Source organism: Marmota flaviventris, chromosome 2, assembly GCF_047511675.1.
Source record: "Marmota flaviventris isolate mMarFla1 chromosome 2, mMarFla1.hap1, whole genome shotgun sequence".
Lineage (NCBI taxonomy): Eukaryota > Metazoa > Chordata > Mammalia > Rodentia > Sciuridae > Marmota > Marmota flaviventris.
This window is the reverse complement of record NC_092499.1, coordinates 10,717,119-10,736,923: the sequence shown is the minus strand read 5'-3', so window position 1 is coordinate 10,736,923 and position 19,805 is coordinate 10,717,119. Positions and strand designations below refer to the sequence as shown.

Genomic DNA, 19,805 nt, shown 5'->3' with positions numbered 1-19,805 from the left:
CTCTTGGCATTAAGTAACATTCCCCCCAGTAAAATTTCACTTTAAAAATACTTAACACACATTATGGTAAATCAGTACTATGCTTTAATGATCATTTCTTCCTATCTTCTGTATGTCAGAGTCTGTCCTAACACCACCTCATTTTTAATTCCATTCTGTACTGCCACCTAGTAAGAGGCAAAAAATATACACACCAACACAGCCTAATGTGTCACCCTCTAGATATCATTTGATTCTGCTAATTTATCCAAATTATTTTCCTAGACAATTCCATATACCCAATAGAAAGAAATATGACAAGTATAACGGTGACTTATTTTATGTTGATAATACCAAGCCAACAGGTCATTTTCTAGTTTTAATTGATGACCACGACTTAAATAATAAACCTGCAAAGTTCTGCTTCATGGAGTCCTTTAAGATAACTCTGAAACAGACAGATCACATTCCAGACACCTGGTCAAGTTTTAGTACAAACCAACAGACTTTACTCACATTAGCATCTAAAGGCAGCAAGTAGTAGGCTGCATCCTTTCAAAGACTAGTAAGGAGAGGCAACCACCTGAAAGCATCCAGACCTTCCTGGTATGAATTTTCAAAACTGATTACAGAAATTTCCAATTCATTCATCCCACTATGTGTCACAGATCCCAATATTACTAACTTTATAATTACTATCAGATTTCATTCCTACACTCAAGTTCAAATGAACAACTTCCTTAAAGTCCCATGGTACACAAGACAGGAAAAGCACATTCTAATATGAATACTGTGGCATTAACATAATGCCAAAAGCACTCCATCAGCATACAAGAAAACTAAAAAATATCTGAAGGACTTTAAGTTCCTAGCAACAAAAGCTCTGTGGGGGAGCCAACAAGGCATTGCTTTAACTGTGACTGCCTAAGTCCTTAAAGGCACCTGTGGGTGTAGACTGCAAGGCAAGAGGGTCACACACAAATTCAATTCTCCCTGCTGGAAAGGAAGGGTATGAAACTTTTCTCCCTTTGTCAGAATTTCATCCTCTTTCCCACCAGGTGCATGGACATCTAAGCTTCCTATCTCAACAGCAGCATGTTTCCTGGAGAACCTAAGAGCATCTCTGAAATGCAATCATCAAGGAAGACAACACCAATTTCCCAGTTTTTTTCCCAGTTATAATTTCCAAATTATAAAACCTACTCATAAAGACATGAGAAAATTAGAGATTTTATCTTGAAAATGTGGACATAATGCATAATAAACACTGAAAAATTAAAGGAAAAGTACAATGCAAACAACACTGAAAGACCTTTGGAAGGCCTTCAAGGGAGGACCATGTACACATGACTGCAGGTGGGCCCTGGCATGGGAACTGTGGTCACCTTCTGAACTCTGGGCAGTTGGAACAGATTAAGATTAGAGACACACAGCAAGAGGTTACAGGACTCTTATGAATTTTTTAATAAGTATATACATTCCTTTTTTCATCTTCTATTAGTCACACAGGCCTTCTGACACAGCACCTGTTCTCAACTCCAATAGAAGTCCCTCCACAAAAAAATTTTTATTGCCTTGTGATATATCAACGCTCTTTGCTCAACGTAAGTTCCGTAAATTCCCGCTTTGCTTGCCTTCCTCAAAACATTGATTCCCAGCCACCTGAATCTGTCTCCTGGATTGCAGTTCCTAAGACCATGAAGAAAGCCCTTTTTACTTTCATGGTTAAAGTTTGCATTTCTCGACACCACTTAGCTACAGAAAGGTCAGATTTCTGTTTGTCTTCTGCCTGGAATGGGAACCACAGTCTGACTTAATGCTATTCAGTAAAAAAAACAATTTTTTCTTCTACCTTTGGGAAAATATTTCCAGGGGTTCGAAGTTTTTTGAATTATATTTTCACAACATTGGCTTTTTAAGTGACTACACATTAATAGCCAGAGCATCAACTTGACTTAGGAAGTTAGCTGAAGACTCCAGGAGAAGTAGGGGATCAGTGGGAGTGGTTTTCAAACAGCTTGGGTCCTTCTGTGTGGGGGTGCATTTTAGTGTAATGCATTATTTGCTCATTTAGCTCCATCTTCGTTTTTTGAATTTCCTCTCCCCAGTGTAGTAGGCAGCATATTGTAGAGTTTCTCTAGTACGTCCAAGAAACAGATTGTTGTTACTTGGTATGAATATTTGAAAACTGGGCTGTGATTTAGGAGGCACTAAGACCCCAGGGATGTACAAAGCATATTTTTTTTAATATCTTTCATTTAAAAATCATCTGAATGCTAGCAAAAGATTCTGTGCCCAGGAAGACCAAGGTGAACATTGAGATGACACTATCCCTTAAGGTTGTGTCCTTGCCTATAAAACAGAAATGTCTATTATAAAGATGATATGAGATCTTGAACTTGGTAAGGAGAAAATAAAGGACTTGGAACATGGAAAATGCTCCCAAAACAGTAGCTTTTAAAAAAGCACTCCTCTATCTCTATCTAGAATCACTGTTTATAAACAATTCTTAAACCCTTAAAATGTTAAGGAACTCCTTAAAGAAAACCTAAAATGTTTCATGAATCCTAAGATTCAGCAAAGAAAATGCACTCTGCTATATATTTTAAATCATACAAGACTTTTACGGTACTTTCAACCATCAACTCCCACGGGGAATTGACACATGCCACCCTCATATACGCTGTGCTTTGGCAGACCCATTATTTTGAGCTGAAGGCAATTAAGAGCCAACAGATTAAAAAAAAAAATTTCTTTGCCCTCCTTCGCCCCTTCTACCAAAAACTAAGGCATACATTCCCCCATTTCCCTAAAGTAGCAGACAGAGAGGGCCCCAACACTGGTCTGTATAAATAAATCTTACTAAATGACCCCCATCTACCACCAGCTTTCTCCGGTACTTCCCAGGCCCCTCTCCACACTCAGCAGCCCTAGAAGACCACACCCTCTTTTCTGATCACACCATATCACCCACTCAAGGAAGATGTAGCATGTAAATATCTGAGCCAAGGTATTTCTTTGGGAGTTTCACTTCTATTTCTGAAGCCAGGTGCACACAAAACTAGCAATTGCATCAATAAAATTTTTAATTTTTAATTTTATTTTTAATTTCTTTTTCCTGTTAATTTATCTTTTGTCAGTTTAATTCAAAGACCTTATGTATCAAACCTAAGAGGGTAGAAGAAAGGTTTTCCTCCTCTATGTTCCCAATTACCTAGTCTATGTGAAATTTGCATTACAATGAAATTTCTTAAAAATCATGAAATATGGTACATAATATGAAAAAAAGTTAAACACCTTTGTATCTACTAGTTCTTTTTTAAAGCAAAAACAAAAACTAGTACGTGCCACTTAGTAGCAGGGCAGACATCACTAAAAATACTTAACTAAACTTTTTTAGGCAATGAAATATTACAGACATGGGCAAAAAATCCTAACAATCAAATAGATATATTTTCTGTTTATTTGCTTACAATACAAGTGCTACACTGAACCACAGCCCAGCCCTTTAAACCTTTTTATATTTTTTTGAGACAGGGTCTCACTAAGTTGCTCTAAAACTTACAATCCTCCTGCTTCAGCCCCTAGTGTCCCTGAATTATAGGCCTGTACCATCACACACCTGACTCAAAATGGACAAATTTTGAAAATGTAAAATATAAGATAAAAATTTTAGATATCTAAAATATCCACAATATATGAGATAAGTTAAGGGTGTGTCAAGTATTATTTAGTGAATATACAATATGAGAAGACCAAGCTCAAATCAAAGATTAGGAGACTTAACAGGAAAGAAATTAGATAATAACTTCAAGAATTTAAACATTAGTGGGGCTGGGGATGTGGCTCAAGTGGTAGCGCGCTCGCCTGGCATGCGTGCCTGGCATGCGTGTGGCCCGGGTTCGATCCTCAGCACCACATACAAACAAAGATGTTGTGTCCGCCGAAAGCTAAAAAATAAATATTAAAAAATTCTCTCTAAAAAAAATAAAAATAAAAATGCTTCTGTCTTTAAAAAAAAAGAATTTAAACATTAGTACCTTTAAATAATTAATACACAAGAGAAATACTTAAATTTTTGCTTTTAATTGCCCATATCATTATAAAAAATCCTTACTATTATGCTAGCCTATAGTATTACCACAGGCAGGAAAAAACTTCAGACAGAAATACTCCCTTTACCATTACCATTTATAATAGCAAAGAAACACACACACACACACACACACACACGTATACACACCCCAGTTTATTAAAAAAGAACAGGGCATTGTTTGGAAAACCATGGTTCACTGTACATGGTGCAACTCAATTCAACCATTAAAAATGATGACAGTTTATGATGAACAAAAAGCCTACATTATGACAAACAAAAAACCCACTTTTATCTAGAAAAAATTAATGATTTTGTCTTAGTTAAAAAACAAAGAAAGGAGAAGTGAGGAGAGGAGGAAGAAAGAAAATTCACCCCCAAATTTCTGCATTTTAAAATTCCCTACAATTTGAATATGTATTATTTGTAGATCTGGAGAACAGACTTTCATGCTGAGGATGATGAGTGTGAAGACAATAGCTTAGAAAGATTATTCTGATTTATATAATCTTAAGAAATTTTAGGTAACAAAAAATTCCTCCCCTAAATTTACCACTAAATGTGGTAAAATTTACTCCAGCATCTAATTTAAACCACAGATTCCAAGTCCTTTCCATGCACTTCTCTATGAACCAAACAAATTTCTGGGTTTTTCTAAATCTGTAACATAAATATATCATGTTTAGATTTCAACATAATCATGCCTAAAATTAGATTTGTCCAAAACTGATGCTGAGCACAGGTCAAATACCATTTTAACAAATTCCATCCATCAAAATCTCCCATATGAAACACATCATCGAGGCTGCCAGCCAATGGCCCACTTATTGGGAGTACTTCTCAGAAAGATGACATTCCAACACCAAAGCTGCAGATACCCACCAGGCCCTCCCTCATACCCAGTGACACTTCCCCTGCAGTTCTACTTCAAGGGACATCGAGTTCATACACTACTAACTTTCACGGTGAGTTTTAAGGTTAATACTTGATTCCAAGTTTCTGTACTTTATTCTTAAGTGCTCAAATTTTATTCAATTCATGCCTATCCTACTTTTTACACCAAAGAAAGATCTTCATGAGGAAAAAGGAGCTACAATTTTCTATAGGTTAAGACGTACTGAGAATATAAGGGGACTGGGAGCTCGGGGTGGAGCACTTACCTAGCATGCAGGAGGCTGCAGTGGGTTCAACCCCAGCACTGTGTAAGAAGAAGAAGAAGAAAGACAGCTTAACTTGAACACTTGAATACTAAAGAGAGACCAATCCTGAGACAAAATGAACCTAAGAGACAATGAATATAATGGAAAATTGAATAAATATGAGACAGGAAGAATTCTAGGCAAGGGATAAAGCACTGTTATGGTCTGGATGTGAGGTGTCCCCCAAAAGCTCACATGTGAGACAGTGCAAGAGGTTCAAAGGAGAAATGACTGGATTGTGACAGCCTTAACCCAATCAGTAAATGAATCCCCTGATGAGGATTAACTGAGTGGTAACTGAAGGCAGGTAGGGTGTGGCTGGAGGGAGTGGTTCATTGGGAGCATGGCTATGGGGTAACATTTGTATCTGGCGAGTGGAGTCTCTCTCTCTCAGCTTCCTGATAACCATGTGAGCTGCTTCCCTCTGCCACACTCTTCTTTCATGATGTTCAGCCTCACCTTGAGCCCCAAAGAATGCAGCCCGCCTTCTATGGACTAAGACCTCTGAAATCGTGAGCCCTCAAATAAACCTTTCCTCCTTTAAAAATGTTCTGGTCAAATCTTAGTCACAGCAGCGAAAAAGCTGATTAAAACAAGCACTACACCACAGCTTCTGTGAACACCACCTCACCCCATTACAAGTAAGTACCAACAGATGACCCCTGCTCCCTGGCCTCATGTTCATGTACCCAATGCCCAGGCTTTCCCTAAAATCCTCCATCTCTTGACTCCACATGTGGGCGATTTGTACCACCCAAACCAGGGCTTCATTACACCTACTGCTCCATGCAGTAGTATTATTGCCATCATCCCCCAAACTGTTAAAATATCTGTAAAGTACAATAACCTCATACTTCACTTATACTCATACTATTATATACTCTTGGATTGTTTGATTTTCATCTTTTGGTAAATTCATCATGAGAATATAGTTTAGACTGCAGGGGAGGAACTATTCACAAATACAGTGTCATTGATTAATTCTAAGTTGAGAATAAGCTTTATTGTTCTAACCTTAACATCTATTGAGTTAACACATCTTTTTGTAGTTCAAACACAAAAATTCAATTTAAATACCTGTTACTTAAAAAAAAACTTTAAAGAACCTGCTGAGAGCCACAGCCAGTTGGGATGGCACCAGAAGGAGTGGTTAAGAGGTGACACCAGCAAGCCATTAAGGTGATGATAATTAAGTTATAATTGCTGTGACTGGATGATGCTGGATTGGGACAGGCTGTGTTTTGAGTTGTTTATGGACCCCTGCTGTCCGGCAACAGGGTGGCTCCGGAATCAGCTCCAGGAATAGGGTGGTTCCTGCTGCCTCAGGCGCCCGCCACTTTGGAGTTCCCTTTGAGTTAGAGTGAGAGTGAGAGAGAGAGAGAGAGAGAGAGAGAGAGAGAGAGAGAGGGCACAGAGCCCAGTGGAGAGCTGGGAGAGTTCCCGGGGAGTATTCCTGGAGTGCTGGTAGAGTTCAGGCAATAAAGCTTCCTGTTTGACAAGTGCTTTGTGGTGGCTAGGTGATTTGTGCCCAGCCAGACTGCGGCAAGAACCCAAATTATTTTAACAAGTCAATGTCTCTATCCTTGGCACCCAAGCCCAAAGAAGGGCTAGCTAGAAACTGTCAAAGCTAGCGACACAGCAACTTATACAATGATTAACTTTGACATCATCCAGCCATGCCCACTCTAGTACTTCTAGGTAACTCCTAAACACTACAAAATTCTCTTCCACATTAATGCAAAGTACTCTGATTCTAATCTTGAAGATGTTTCAAAAACAATTTAGTTCTTAAAAGTAATAGGTATAACTGGGAAAACCCTAAGGCTCAAACAATATTTCTCAACTTTAATTTTTCATTTTAGAAACTGTATTTTGTTAGGTTTAAAACTCAGGCAAAACGCTATTCAATTTCAACTAATAAATGTAACAGGAATGAAAGAAAAATCACCATTGCATAGTAATTTTTAATCATCACATTAGTAACTAAGGTAAGAATCATTAATGAATGTCAAAACCATTGGGTGAAGATACAAAAGACTATTTACTTAGTCTGAAATTATCTCTGCACAGATTACCTACTAATTACAATAAAAACTAGTACTTTTTTTTTTTATAGTGGAAAAACCTGAAAACCTCACAGATACTAATATAATCCAACTAACAAAGTTAAGATTACCAATATGAGGACAAACTGACAACATGAATCTCATGTGCAAACATGGATCTAAACATGAGGAAACATAAAAACCAAATGTGAAGTTCATTTTACAAAACAAATGGCTCACATTCTTTAAAAATGTCAGCATCATAAAAGTCAAAAGTTGGGAAACTTCCAGATTAAAAGAACACAGAGACTTGACAATTAAATAAAAGATACAATCCTGGATTGAATATACATAACAATTCATCTCTCTAGTGAGATTATCAAAAGATGATCACCATAAAGTAGGTTCAGCATGGTGCCATAGAACAGGCCGACTTATAGCAACTACAAGTAGTGTGTATCCTCATAGAACATGGATAACACAGGAAGAACTTTGCCAGAGCGTCTGTGGCTTAGACAAGATGTAGATTGCATACATGAATGTATGAGTGTGTATATTTTATATTTTTTAGTTTTACATATTTTATCTATAATACATTATACACTGAAAGACGTACTTTAACAACAAACTATGCTAAAGAAGATTTAATTATATATCTCCCTACTCTTGACCAAAGTATGGTCTTGACTCACATAACAAACAAAAAATATTTCTGGAATCCTTCTAATGTTCAGCAACAAAAACACTAAAGGTTCACAAAGACTAAGTGATAGCTACAGCCTTTGTAAAAACAGTATTCTCCCTCAGAAGTCTGTCATATGTCAATGGAAACTTTCTTTTATAAACAGATCCCAAAAGGAAAGCACTGTTTGGCAATGTCTTCACATATTTTATTGAAGAAAGGCTGGAAAATAAAATCCATATATTACATAGGCAAGGAAGAATTATTCCTCTTAAGACACTAGCAGAATTCAAAAATTTCAGCTTTCTTTAACTCCAGTTCAATGTTAATTTTCTTTTGGATACTGCATTAAAATGCCAATTTACATTGTTCTGTTATTTGTCCACATATTTTTATCAAAAGAATTCTGCATTGGACTGAAAGTACAATATGTTTGGTCTAAGATTAATACATTATTTGAGTTTATAATATGTAACAGGTACATATATTTAGCATTTGCTTTTTTCTCTCCCTTTTTAACATCTAGCTATACAATATGCATGATCCTGAAAAAAAAAATGGGTAATGTCAGTACTGTTACATACAAAATGTAATAAGCTTTTAAAATTAAAGTGCAAGGTCCCCATCAGATAGGATTCTCCAAGGCTTCCTTGCTCTTTGCTATAATGATCAGATGGAAAGTTTCAAAGAGTTTCTGTCAGATTCTGCCTCCTTAGCAAACATTTACTAAGATGAATCAAATCTGGACTTAGAAGAAAACGCATGTCTCTGAGAGGATCTGCTATCCCATCCAAGGCTTTATCTAGCTTTCAAGCTGTTCTTCCCAAGGGTTTTCATCTCACATTTTCTGTCTGAACAGCTGACAATTCCATTCCTTCAATTGCTATCAACACACCTTAATGCCTGGCAGAGACAATCTCTCCATGTCTGGTGCTTAGTCTAGATTCTCAAGTCTGAAATGGAGATGTCCCTGAATTATATAGGCATTTCGAAAATTGCTAACTATGGAATATTTTAGTACATTTTCTCATTATACTTGTGAGAAAACTAAAACTGAGTCTAGAAAGCCCAAGCTGACTTGCTTTTAACCACAAAGTGAGTCAGAGGTAGAGCCCACCTAGAACAAAACACAGATTTCTTTTTACACTGTTCATTCAGTTCTATGGATCACATCTGCCTCAATTATCTGTTCCCAAAATTAACCTATTATTTGTATATGTGTGGCCATAGTCAAATCATCTGGATGGAGGCACTGTACCTCCCATAATTTTACATAAAACTATGAATATGTATAGGCATATTTTTCTGGGGATAATTTCATGTCCTCCAACAAATCAGGAGTCTCCAAAGCCTAAGAACTACTGTCTACATCAAGTATATATGACACACACACACACACAAACACATATATATAAAGCCTAAGCTAGTAAGCTGGTATAGTCTCATGGATACATTTATTCATGTGTAACAGATAAATAATGGGCTATTCCAGGTACATTAGAGACATTTAAAGCATAATTAGACTTGGTATCAATATTATAGAGCTCCAACTAGAACAGCTAAACCAGTATGGAGAAGCCTCAGAGATAACTTGTCAGAGCAAACACTTTTCTCAAGACCTCTTTTCCTTTTCATCTTCCATTACAAAGCTAGACATGCATTTCGTCATTAATAATTTTGAGCTGTGATATAATCCAATCACATTAAGAATGGAGAAAAATTTTTTCTGAAGCACACATTTAAATAAAAAACACTTCACCTAAATTGTATCAAATGCAAGTCACATGTCAGGACTGGGCAGAGAGCTTTTGCTTAGGAACCTGAACAAGTAGATACTTTACAGATGAGGAAGCTGCAACTCAGGCTGCTATCTGCCCAAAGCTCCTCAGCCATAAACTATAAGAACAGGGATTATGGTGACACATGCCTGTAATCCCAGAGGCACAGGAGGCTGAAACAGGAGAATCACATATTCAAAGACAGCCCAAGCAACAGCCAGGCACTCAGTGAGACCCCGTCTCTAAATAAAATATTTTAGAAGGACTGGGGATGTGCCTCAGTGGTTAAGCATCCCTTTTAACATTTAATTTTGCAAAACAGAAAAAGCGTAAAAGATCACTAAGATTACAGCTACCTTGAGTGACTGCTATACAGCAGAAATGTAAAAGGAGGGGGAGGTCACAGGCTCATGGCAATCTTGCCCTTCCAGCCACTCCCAAGGGAAGGAAGACAGAAATCTTGAAATCTCAGAATATCTTTAACACATTAGATAAGTCTATTACTGCTCTAAACCCTTCTTGCATTATTTAAGTATAGAATGCATTTTTAAAAAATTTTATACTTATATTTATACTTATACATATATTTTAGTTGTCGATGGGTCTTTTTTATTTTTATTTATTTATTTATTGTGCTAAGAATCGAACCCAGTGCCTCAAATATGTCAGGCAAGCACCACTGAACCACAATTCTAGACCTCATTTTAAAAAATTCTGAACTGGTTAATGACCCTATTTTTTAATCCCCAAGATTTTTTAATGTGTTTTTTTAAATCTCTATTACATACAGTGAGCTGTCACTTAAAAAAAAAAAAAAAAAGGAATTTAGCCTCTTTCAACAATGAAAAAGTTTAGAATACCAATAGAACTCCAAATACCAATTTTCTTCCATGATTCTTGATACCACAACATTACTATGCATGCAGTCACATGCAACTCACAAGTGGGGAAGGAGCACTAGTACTCTTTGTCCAGACTCAGAACAGTAATAATCTTATTGAAAGCCTTAACATGAAGCAGTATTACTCTCCACAAGACCGGCTTGGTTGGTTGGTTGGCTGCTTTTGTGGTCCTAGGGACTGAATCCAGGTCCTCCAGCACACTAGGCAAACATTGTACTTGTGAACCTCACACCCAGCCCTTTTTATTTTGAGACAGGGTCTCACTAAATTGCCCAGGCTGCCCTCAAACTCAGGATCCTCCTGCCTCAGCCTTCCAAGTAGCTGGGATTACAGGTGTGTGCCACTAGGCCTGGCCATGAAACTATTTCAGCTTCTAAAAATGTGAAAAAATATTATAAACTAATTTAGTCACTTAGCAAAACTGGGCACCTCTTACAGGCCAGATACTGTCTGGCAATGAATATGAATGAGATACTTAATGCTCACTATTTTACAAACCTTAACAGCCAAGAGCATTAATGTCAATATGAGCATCAAAAACTAAAAGTATGAGGCCAAACTGAAGCCTGTCCTGTCTTATTTCTAGTAACAGACATATTGACATCCTTAGACAAGGTTTTGAGGCATCTTTTGAGTCATTTATAGTGGTATCGCTGAGTGTTAATTCATCGGCAACTTTAGATAAATATGAAAGCCATTTTGGACTCAGAATTTATTTTAACACAGGCTTTCTTACATGACTAAAAACTTCAATTTCATTAGCTACATCTCAAAAGCAAAGCTTCTCTCTCAGTATTCAGTTATTAATGGGGTAAACACCACCATATAAGCAGGTCTACTTTTTAGACAATACACATTCCCAAAGCCCAGCTGAAAATCACTATTGGGAAAATCTTGACTGCCTGTATGGTCCAGAAAAGAGTTCATTCTTGAATAGATTTTTATTTGACATCCATTAAAAGCATAAATAAGGCAAGTGACATTTAAGAGACACTACCTGAAAGACCAATGAGTTAAATCACTAGATTCATGTACACCTGTCTTATTCAGGCTTTTCCATCATGCCTAAGACTTTTATCCAGTTTACAATGGCATGTGAAAAATTTTTCTCTATCATCCATAAAATGTGAAACATTTTTCCATAGCCAAACAATTATATGAGAGAAAGGCCCACTTCTCCTGCCTAATTGGTATACTTTCTCTTTCTAAACAATGCCAATTATAATTAGTCCTAGTTCCTCTTTCACTTTGGCAAATTAAAATTAAAAAGACAACTTTAGTTATCTTTCACCTAATTCTCTCCCTCCACACTAATCCCCATGGCTCTTTACCAATATTTTCATAACTCTCTACAACAGCTATTATTGTAAAAATATATTAAATTTTTTTCTCAAAGTAGACAGATTATAAATTGTTAAATAAATAGCTGTCTCTCCACAAATGTTCTAATACATGAGTCTCCTTAGAAAAAAATTAGCTAAGAACTTAAAATCAACTTTTAACATGTAAAGGATTTAGTAAAAATCAAAGTCTCAGAAAATAAATTCTACAAAGTCCAAGCTCCATAGGCTAAGAAGGTAGAACACCAAGGAAATAACACCGAGAAGACTGCAGTTTCTACTGCACATGTGTTGCTTTCACACCACCTTAAAGCTGAAAAACTATAAGTGAAACCAGCATAAGCTGGGGATCATCTGTGCATCCACGAAACACCATCCAGTCCTAAAAGAGAGGTGCGCCTGGCAGTCACCATGAGGAATGAACCCTGAAGGCACCATGCTAAGTGAAACCAGCCAGACACAAAGGACAGCTACCGCAGGAGTCCACTTCTATGAGGTTCCTAGGGTGGGCAGATTCAGAGAAGGAGAGTTGAAAGGTGGCGTAGAGGAGGGCAGCATGTGGGGTTAGTGTTTAAATGGCTACAGAATTTAAGATGGGGAAGATGAATGGTGGAAAGAATTGCAAAACAATGTGAATGCACTGAATGCAGCTGAACTGTCCACTCAAAAAGGCTGCAACTGTAAATGTGATGTGTATTTTACCACATTAAAAGGAAAAAAGAAACAATCTGAAATATTCAGACAAGCAGAGGTCATCTGAACATTCAAGGTTAGACAGAGCTTCATTCACTCCACAGGATTTACTACCTAGTGTGCAGATTTTCTCCCCTAAAACCCAGCTGGTACAATATATTGCAAAGGAAACGTGAAACATCTCTGAAATCAAAAACAGTGATTCAGTCCTGGCTGTGCCTCAGCTAGATTAACAACTCACAACAACAATCACTAAGCATTAGTTTTCCTACCTATAAAATAAGGATAATATTGAGTTTGTATTAGGATTACAGCAAAAATTAAATGAGAATATATGCAAAGAACTGGACACATCTTGACCTATAATGAGGAGGTACTTAATAAATGTTTCCCATAACTCTGCCACAAATTAGCATGTGAAAGTCACAAGTGAATGAATGTCTATGAAATATCTGTTTTCTCAAATGAAACAAACATCTTACATGTTGGTCAGTGGCAAGAATTAAACACCTCAATGCTCTGAAAGTTATTTTCCCTAGAAATCAGTACTGCATGTATTCCTGATTATATAACATCACAAAATCACTATCAAATAAGAATCATGAGTCACACCAAAATGTCTCTTAAAACTAAGCCAAAAAAGCTCAACAACAGCAAAGCAACCTAGCTATACAACTCATACAGAGCCACAGGCATAATACTCAGAACCAAAACTTTAATGATGAGATGGTGGCATAGACAGTAAAGAATATCCTTATTATACCAACTGCAAGAAGAGGCCTTTATCCTGAAATGAAAATTGAGTAATTCATCTTTTCTTAAATCAGCATGTGTGCCATGAGTAAATCAAAGCCACAGCTATGCCACATTATCAATGTTTATAATAAATAAAAAGCAATCTTTAGTGTTTTTATCTATGTACACGATTTATAAAATAAGTTCTAAAATAGGCTTTGAAATAATTATATGTGTATGTGTATTGCATGTATTACATATAACATACACATGCCACAGGTGGCTTCAAAAAAGACGCTTTACAAAATATACTAATGATTCCAGAATCCAGTTCCCAAAGATATTAATATCAAGTTATGATTTGCTAAAGGGCTTATCCAGAATTCAGGTTTTCATAAATTATTTGAGCTCTTAGCCTCGATAGATATTTGATATTTATACTAATAAATTTTTAACCCGGATGTTCTTTTGCAGGGGAGGGGTGTAGAAGGGATTGAACTCAGGGGCACTCAACCACTGAGCCACATCCCCAGACCTATTCTGCATTTTATTCAGAGACAGGATCTCACTGAAGCGCCTCTCTATTGCTGAGGCTGACTTTGAACTTGAGATCCTCCTGACTCGGCCTCCTGAGCCCCTGGGATTACAGGCGTGCACCACCGCACCTGGCTAGGTAAACTTTTCTTAAAGAACATCTTTAAAACACATTTCCCAAGTTGATTAACTCCTAATTTGAGGCCTGCACTGCTGAGTATGCTGCACTTGAAAACAACCTCCGGCAAGATAACTGACAATCGGGATGGTAAAGATTTAGAAAACTGAGAGAGAAGCACAGATTCCGAAGTCATACCTCCTGCTCAGCAGACGTCTTCAAACCTGATCTTCAGACCTAACACGCACCATGTGCACCGGGAACTTATCCCTTCAACCACAACTTTCCTCACAAAAGCAATCGGTGACCACTGCAGAGCAAGGCCTCCAGCTCATGGGTTTTCGCAAGTCTTCGGGGGACTGCCTCTGACCTGCAGCAGGGCCACCTGGGCAGCTCGGCTTTCCTAGACAACCCACATAACCCTGACAGCTAACCTGAAACACACAGATTTCCCCCGAAATTGAAAACCCTGAAGCTCCTTCGCAGATCCAGGCATCCTGGCACAAAACACATCCAAGGGGAGGGGCAAAAGATGGCCTCGGCCACCCGCCCCCTGGGGCCAGACCAGGTCCCTGGGCAGTAAACACACACGGCCCTCCTCTGGAGAACAGGCTCGCGCTCTCCCGACGGTACCACGCCCCGGCCTTGCCCACCCCCCGCCCGCCCTCCGAAGGCGTCCCCCGGGCCGGCCGCGGTCCCAGCAGGCCCGGCCGCCGCGCCCGCGTGGACCCCTCGGGCCAGCTCGCCGCCTCGGGGTGTGGGACGCGACCTGTCAAAAGCCCGGGGCGGGGGCGCGCGGGAGGCGCGGGCGGCCGCACCCCGCGGCTGACGCGGCAGCAGGGACCGGGTGGGCGCGCGCGGGCAGGGCCGGCCGGGAGCGGGGAGGCTGCGGCCAGCAGGCCGCCATCTGCCGGCGCGGCCCAGGCCCTGGGCGCCCACGCGGGCCTCGCGCGGAGGCGGGACGCGGCCGGGCGGAGCCGCCCCCGCCCCGGACACAAAGCGGCCCCGCGGGAGCCCGCCTCACCTGCAGCACGGGGCGCCGCGGGCCTTCCAGAACCATCGGACCCCGCTCCGGCGCGCGCGTCACAGCCCAGGCCTCCCGGTGCCGCCCGGCGCCGCCGCCGCCGCCGCCATTTCCTGCCGCTCGCCGTCGCCTCGTCGCCGCTGTCAGGTTACTCCATTCACCTGGGCCTGGAGCAGCTTGCGCCGCGCCGCGCCGCGCCTCGACCCCTCCCGCCGGCGCCTGCGGAGACTGCGCAGCGCCCGGCTCGCCCGCAGCCCGCGCACGGCCCGCGGCAACGGCGCACAGCCGCTTGCAGAATCCCACCCGCGCCGCGCCGCCGCTCCGCGCCCCCACGCTCCGCTCGCCCCGCGGCGGCATGAGAGCGAGCCTGTGATTGGGCAGAGCGCGGCGGTGAAAGGTTAATCCCGGCCCCCCAGCCACTCAGGAGCTGGGACACAGCGGGCGCGGGCCGGGAGGCCGAGGCGGTCTTGGCGGCTCAGCGCTGGGACTCGAGCGGCGTCGCGCAGACCGCGGCCCGGCGTCCTGGCTGCTCTCCCGCAGCCGAATGCCGGCTTGGCCCGATGGACTCGCCAGTCTCCACGTCGGCACCGTCTGGCGCCCACCGCCCTTCGGCGCGGCCCTTCCCCGCGGTCGTAATTGTTCTCCGCCGAGCCGGCGCCCTGGCTGCCCCTCCGGGTTCCCAAGGACCTTCCCAGTCGCCCGCCCCCCGCGTTACTGGTGCGGGGGCCTCCGCCCTGGGAAAGTCACTCTCCCAGAACCGGGGTAGCCGGATCGAGAGAAGTAGGCGGTGGCCCCAGTTACGCACACCTCCCGTTTGCAGGGGTTGGACCCGCGGCACACTGGTGGGTTAAGGATCGGTGGACCTGCGGGAAGTGGCTGAAACAAAACCGGCTTAGTGTATCCCGAAGTGTAGGCCTCTCTTCCCGAAGACCCCGGTAGACGGCTGGGCCCAGGTGAGGTATGGTAGCAGCAGGTGGGCTTGCTCACGCACTTGGTGGCACCGGCGGCACCTGGCGGGGGCCGCACAGGTCAGGGCCCTGCGCCCCTCCGTGCCCCGTGTAGCCGCTGAGCCCTTCAGACAGCGTGAAGGTCTGTGTTCTTTACCGGAAAGGAGTGTAAATAAAACATCTAATAATTTTGTGTTGTGACACATTGGAACGGTACTATTTTTGATATATTGGGATAAATCTAGTTTTATTTGTTTTAATATTCTGATGTGAGTACTATTCAAAATTTTGGTATTACCTGCTGGAATTACGTTGTTATTGGAGAGATTGGTCTGGGTTTACACGCCTGGACCTTGGTGGGTGCTGGAATTGCTCCCCATTTAAACACGTTAAGAAACAGAATAACTTCCAACATGCCCCAGCTAATAAGTGGGCTTTGGAGCTGATGGGCTTGATCTCTACTGTGCTGAAATTTTGATCATGTATTTATCATAAATTGGCTTGAAGGTTCACTGAACATGGAATCATCATGGACAAAATTAAGAAGTAATGGGAATGCTTTTGACAGATCTGCATATTCAAAAAAATGATATTTCTTATATGCCAAGCACTTTGGGAATAGATTTCCCCAGTAAATATGTAAAGGGTGTTTGGACATAATCTTTTTTGAGCAGAATGGCCTCTCAGTGTAGGTGTACACTGGCAGTGGAAACTCATGGGCATCCTCCTTCCTGTGTCCTTTTATAATCTGTCTTTTCCGTTAGCAAGATTTTCATTGTTGTGCATACATATAATTCATTTATCAAAAAAGGGCTGGGGCTGTAGCTCAGTGGTAGAGCACCCGCCTTACACCTCTGAGGCGCTGGGCTCTATCCTCAGTACCACACAAAAAAATAAATAAATAAAGATATTGTATCTATCTAAACAACAACAACAAAAAATTACTCAGATCATCTTACATTTAAAAAAAAAAAAAGCATCTAAAAAAAAGATGGATTTGGGCCATAATACTGAAAGACCCAATTCTCAAATGCCATAATCCCAGATGTTGGAAAAATCCCAAAAATATCATTCTGGAAAAAATTTTGAAAAAATTTTTAAGACATTTATACTTTTAAACAGGCTTTATTTGATACAGCCTTATTTTTACACAGTAAAATAGGCAACAGTAACATTTTTGTAAGCATCAACTCTCAGGATTAATAACAGTCACTGCAAAAGCAGTTATGAGCATATGAACTATGTTCACAAATGGACCAAAAAGGGAAATATACAAATGCATATTGCTGTAGTTGGAAATGTGTGCACCCAGCTTATTAAAACTGAAGACATCTCAACTTTAGTGATAGATAACCTAAATCTTGTGATAAGACCAGTCAAAAACCACAGTGGGTCATCTCCACATGTGCAGTTGCCCTAAGAGCCAAATAAGAAACTTGATTTTCACAAATGCAGCTATAGGGAAAGGATCTTCCCTTCCACTCAAACACTCATCTCCTCTGGAAACACCCTCCTCTGTGCATCCAGAGTAATGCTTTACTAGGTTCTAGGTTTTCATTCCACCCAACTTGATACAACTTTCCTGCATACAATCAAGATGCATCAATCTCTTCCCCAGAATTCATCTTTCTAACCTCTTCCAAAGCCTTTTTTTTTTTTTTCTTTTCTTCAGTGGGTCTTAAGTGTTCTGGATTTCAACATTCAAAATTTTTAATCTCTGGGCATTGTGAATTTGGGAAGTTTAGGGATTTTAATCTTCAGAGATTATAGCACTTGGTATTGTATCTTTCCAGAATTACAATCAGTACCAATGAAAAATACACAGTGAAAAAAAGTCTGTCCACTTCACTTGTTCTCATGCCCCCAAAAGACAATATTATATCTTGCTCATTCTTCAGAAATTTTATTCATACAAGGATAATTATTTATTCTTTGTGTTCCTCATTTATAAAAATGCCAGTATGCCATGTACATTGACTACATTTGCTTTTTTTATTAATATATCCAGAAGATATGTCTGTAGTAATATATACAGAGCTCCTAGCTGTTTTCTCCAGGCCCCCCCATAATATTTTATTGCAGAGATATGCCATAATTTAAGAATTCTGTTTTAATGGACATGTAAATTTTCAGACTGTTGTAATTAAACATTGATCCATTTGGGATTGATTCGGTATATGAGATGATGAATGGTTCAAAATTAATTTTTTTCCAAATGCCTACACAATTGCCCATTAATTGTTGATTTGTTGAATAGTTCACTTCTGGACTTGGTATCTGTTATAGTGCCCTATCTTTTCATGCTCCAGTTGCTGTTTTTTTCTAAATCTGGAGATATAAAATACAAAATCTTGTAAGGGGTAGTGTTTCACACTTTGTTTGGATCATTAGAAATCTTATAGCTGATACTTCAGACCACATTAACCAACAGTACAATGCCTCGTGGCATGCATTTCCTGTGGGCTAATTTTTTTTCCCTTAGAAATCCATGAGTCCACACTGATATTTTTTAAATAAATAAATGAGAAGCTTTTCCTTAAGATAGAACGCATTAATAAATTTAGAATAATGGAATTATAAAATCACAATTTTGCAATCGTCAGACAAGAAATATCAGTGTTTGCCAAATCTAGTGGGTAAAAGTTGGACAAGGAATGAGATAATTTACATAGGTTCAAAGCATCTCCCATGAAATTCTTATTTAACAAATGAGAACTTTACAAAAAAGAAATCTGATAGATACCTACCTTATTCAAGTAGTTAACTGGCATGTGAGAGAAGTAGCCATACCCCATTAGTGTCAAATCCTCCAGTTTGTCAACTCAGAAATTTTTAAGTGACATGTTGGTAATAATCCACCTATTACATGGGGTTTGTTGGGAGAAACTTACGGAAAGTGATGCAATGCATACTGTCCCCTGAACTTTCATTACCCAGCATAGGCTGAGTATAGATGTGTGTGCATCATGGCCACAGTTCCAGCAGAAATAGGGTTTGCCTCAGCCAGCAGCCAGATGCAACAGACAGTCACAACCCAGGAGAGAATGTGAGCCCTACTCCTACCATATTGTGTTACATAATTATATGTTAACCTAAGTAAGGTTTAAGGAATTCCTAGTTTCTCTAAGTAACAAGAAATGTGTCAAGGGAAATCATATGTACCATAGTAGTTCTAGAAACTAGGCATACTAAGGGCCAAGATCTTCCCACAGAGAGCCCTGGGAAGAGCCTTGCCCACCAACAAGGTCTTGTCCCTCCACAGACCTGATTGGTCCAATTGGTCCAGTTTCAGCCAGACTCAGTTCTGCTACCAAAGATGGAAGGATATGGGCCTCCAGGATCTTCCTGATATGTCTACTGTCATTAATGTCACCAGTGATGGAACAAATCATCATGAGCATCATCACGTCTGTAGTATTTCTGCCAAAAATGAATATTCTGGATATTACCACATGGAAACGCAAGAAAGACCCAAATTGCAGAATAGTTGTTTGGGTTTTTTTTAAGGACTATAATTGCCAGTGTTTTAAGATAAGATCTAAACTGAATGAAAGACTGAAGATTCATAACAACCAAGTGAAATGTGTTACTCCTGGCTCAGGTCTTTCTGCCCTAAATAGTAGTATGATATAGATAGCAAAAATGAATGGGCTTTCTAGGTGATGGGCATGGGGGAGTTCTTTACACTTTCTTGCCACTTCTGTGTTTGGAATTATTTTCAAATAAAACATGAAAA

The 19,805-nt window shown here is 40.2% G+C and overlaps 1 protein-coding gene and 1 long non-coding RNA gene across 4 annotated transcripts in view; one reads left to right on the top strand and one right to left on the bottom strand.

Moving 5' to 3' along the window:
- Dicer1 (dicer 1, ribonuclease III) overlaps nucleotides 1-15,419 on the bottom strand; it is a 71,152-nt gene extending 55,733 nt beyond the window's left edge. For all 3 annotated transcript variants that reach the window (XM_071607566.1, XM_071607565.1, XM_071607567.1), the window contains exon 1: nucleotides 15,123-15,419. Coding sequence is in view for 1 of the 3 variants with exons in the window: in XM_071607567.1 (XP_071463668.1) it covers nucleotides 15,123-15,158 (36 nt within the window). In the remaining 2 variants the exon portion in view is untranslated. The remainder of the gene's footprint in view (nucleotides 1-15,122) is intronic.
- A 199-nt stretch (nucleotides 15,420-15,618) lies between these two features.
- LOC139704662 (uncharacterized) lies at nucleotides 15,619-19,591 on the top strand. Its single transcript, XR_011706528.1, has 2 exons — nucleotides 15,619-16,075; nucleotides 19,332-19,591. It is a non-coding gene; the product is annotated as an uncharacterized lncRNA (long non-coding RNA).
- The last annotated feature ends 214 nt before the right edge of the window (nucleotides 19,592-19,805 follow it).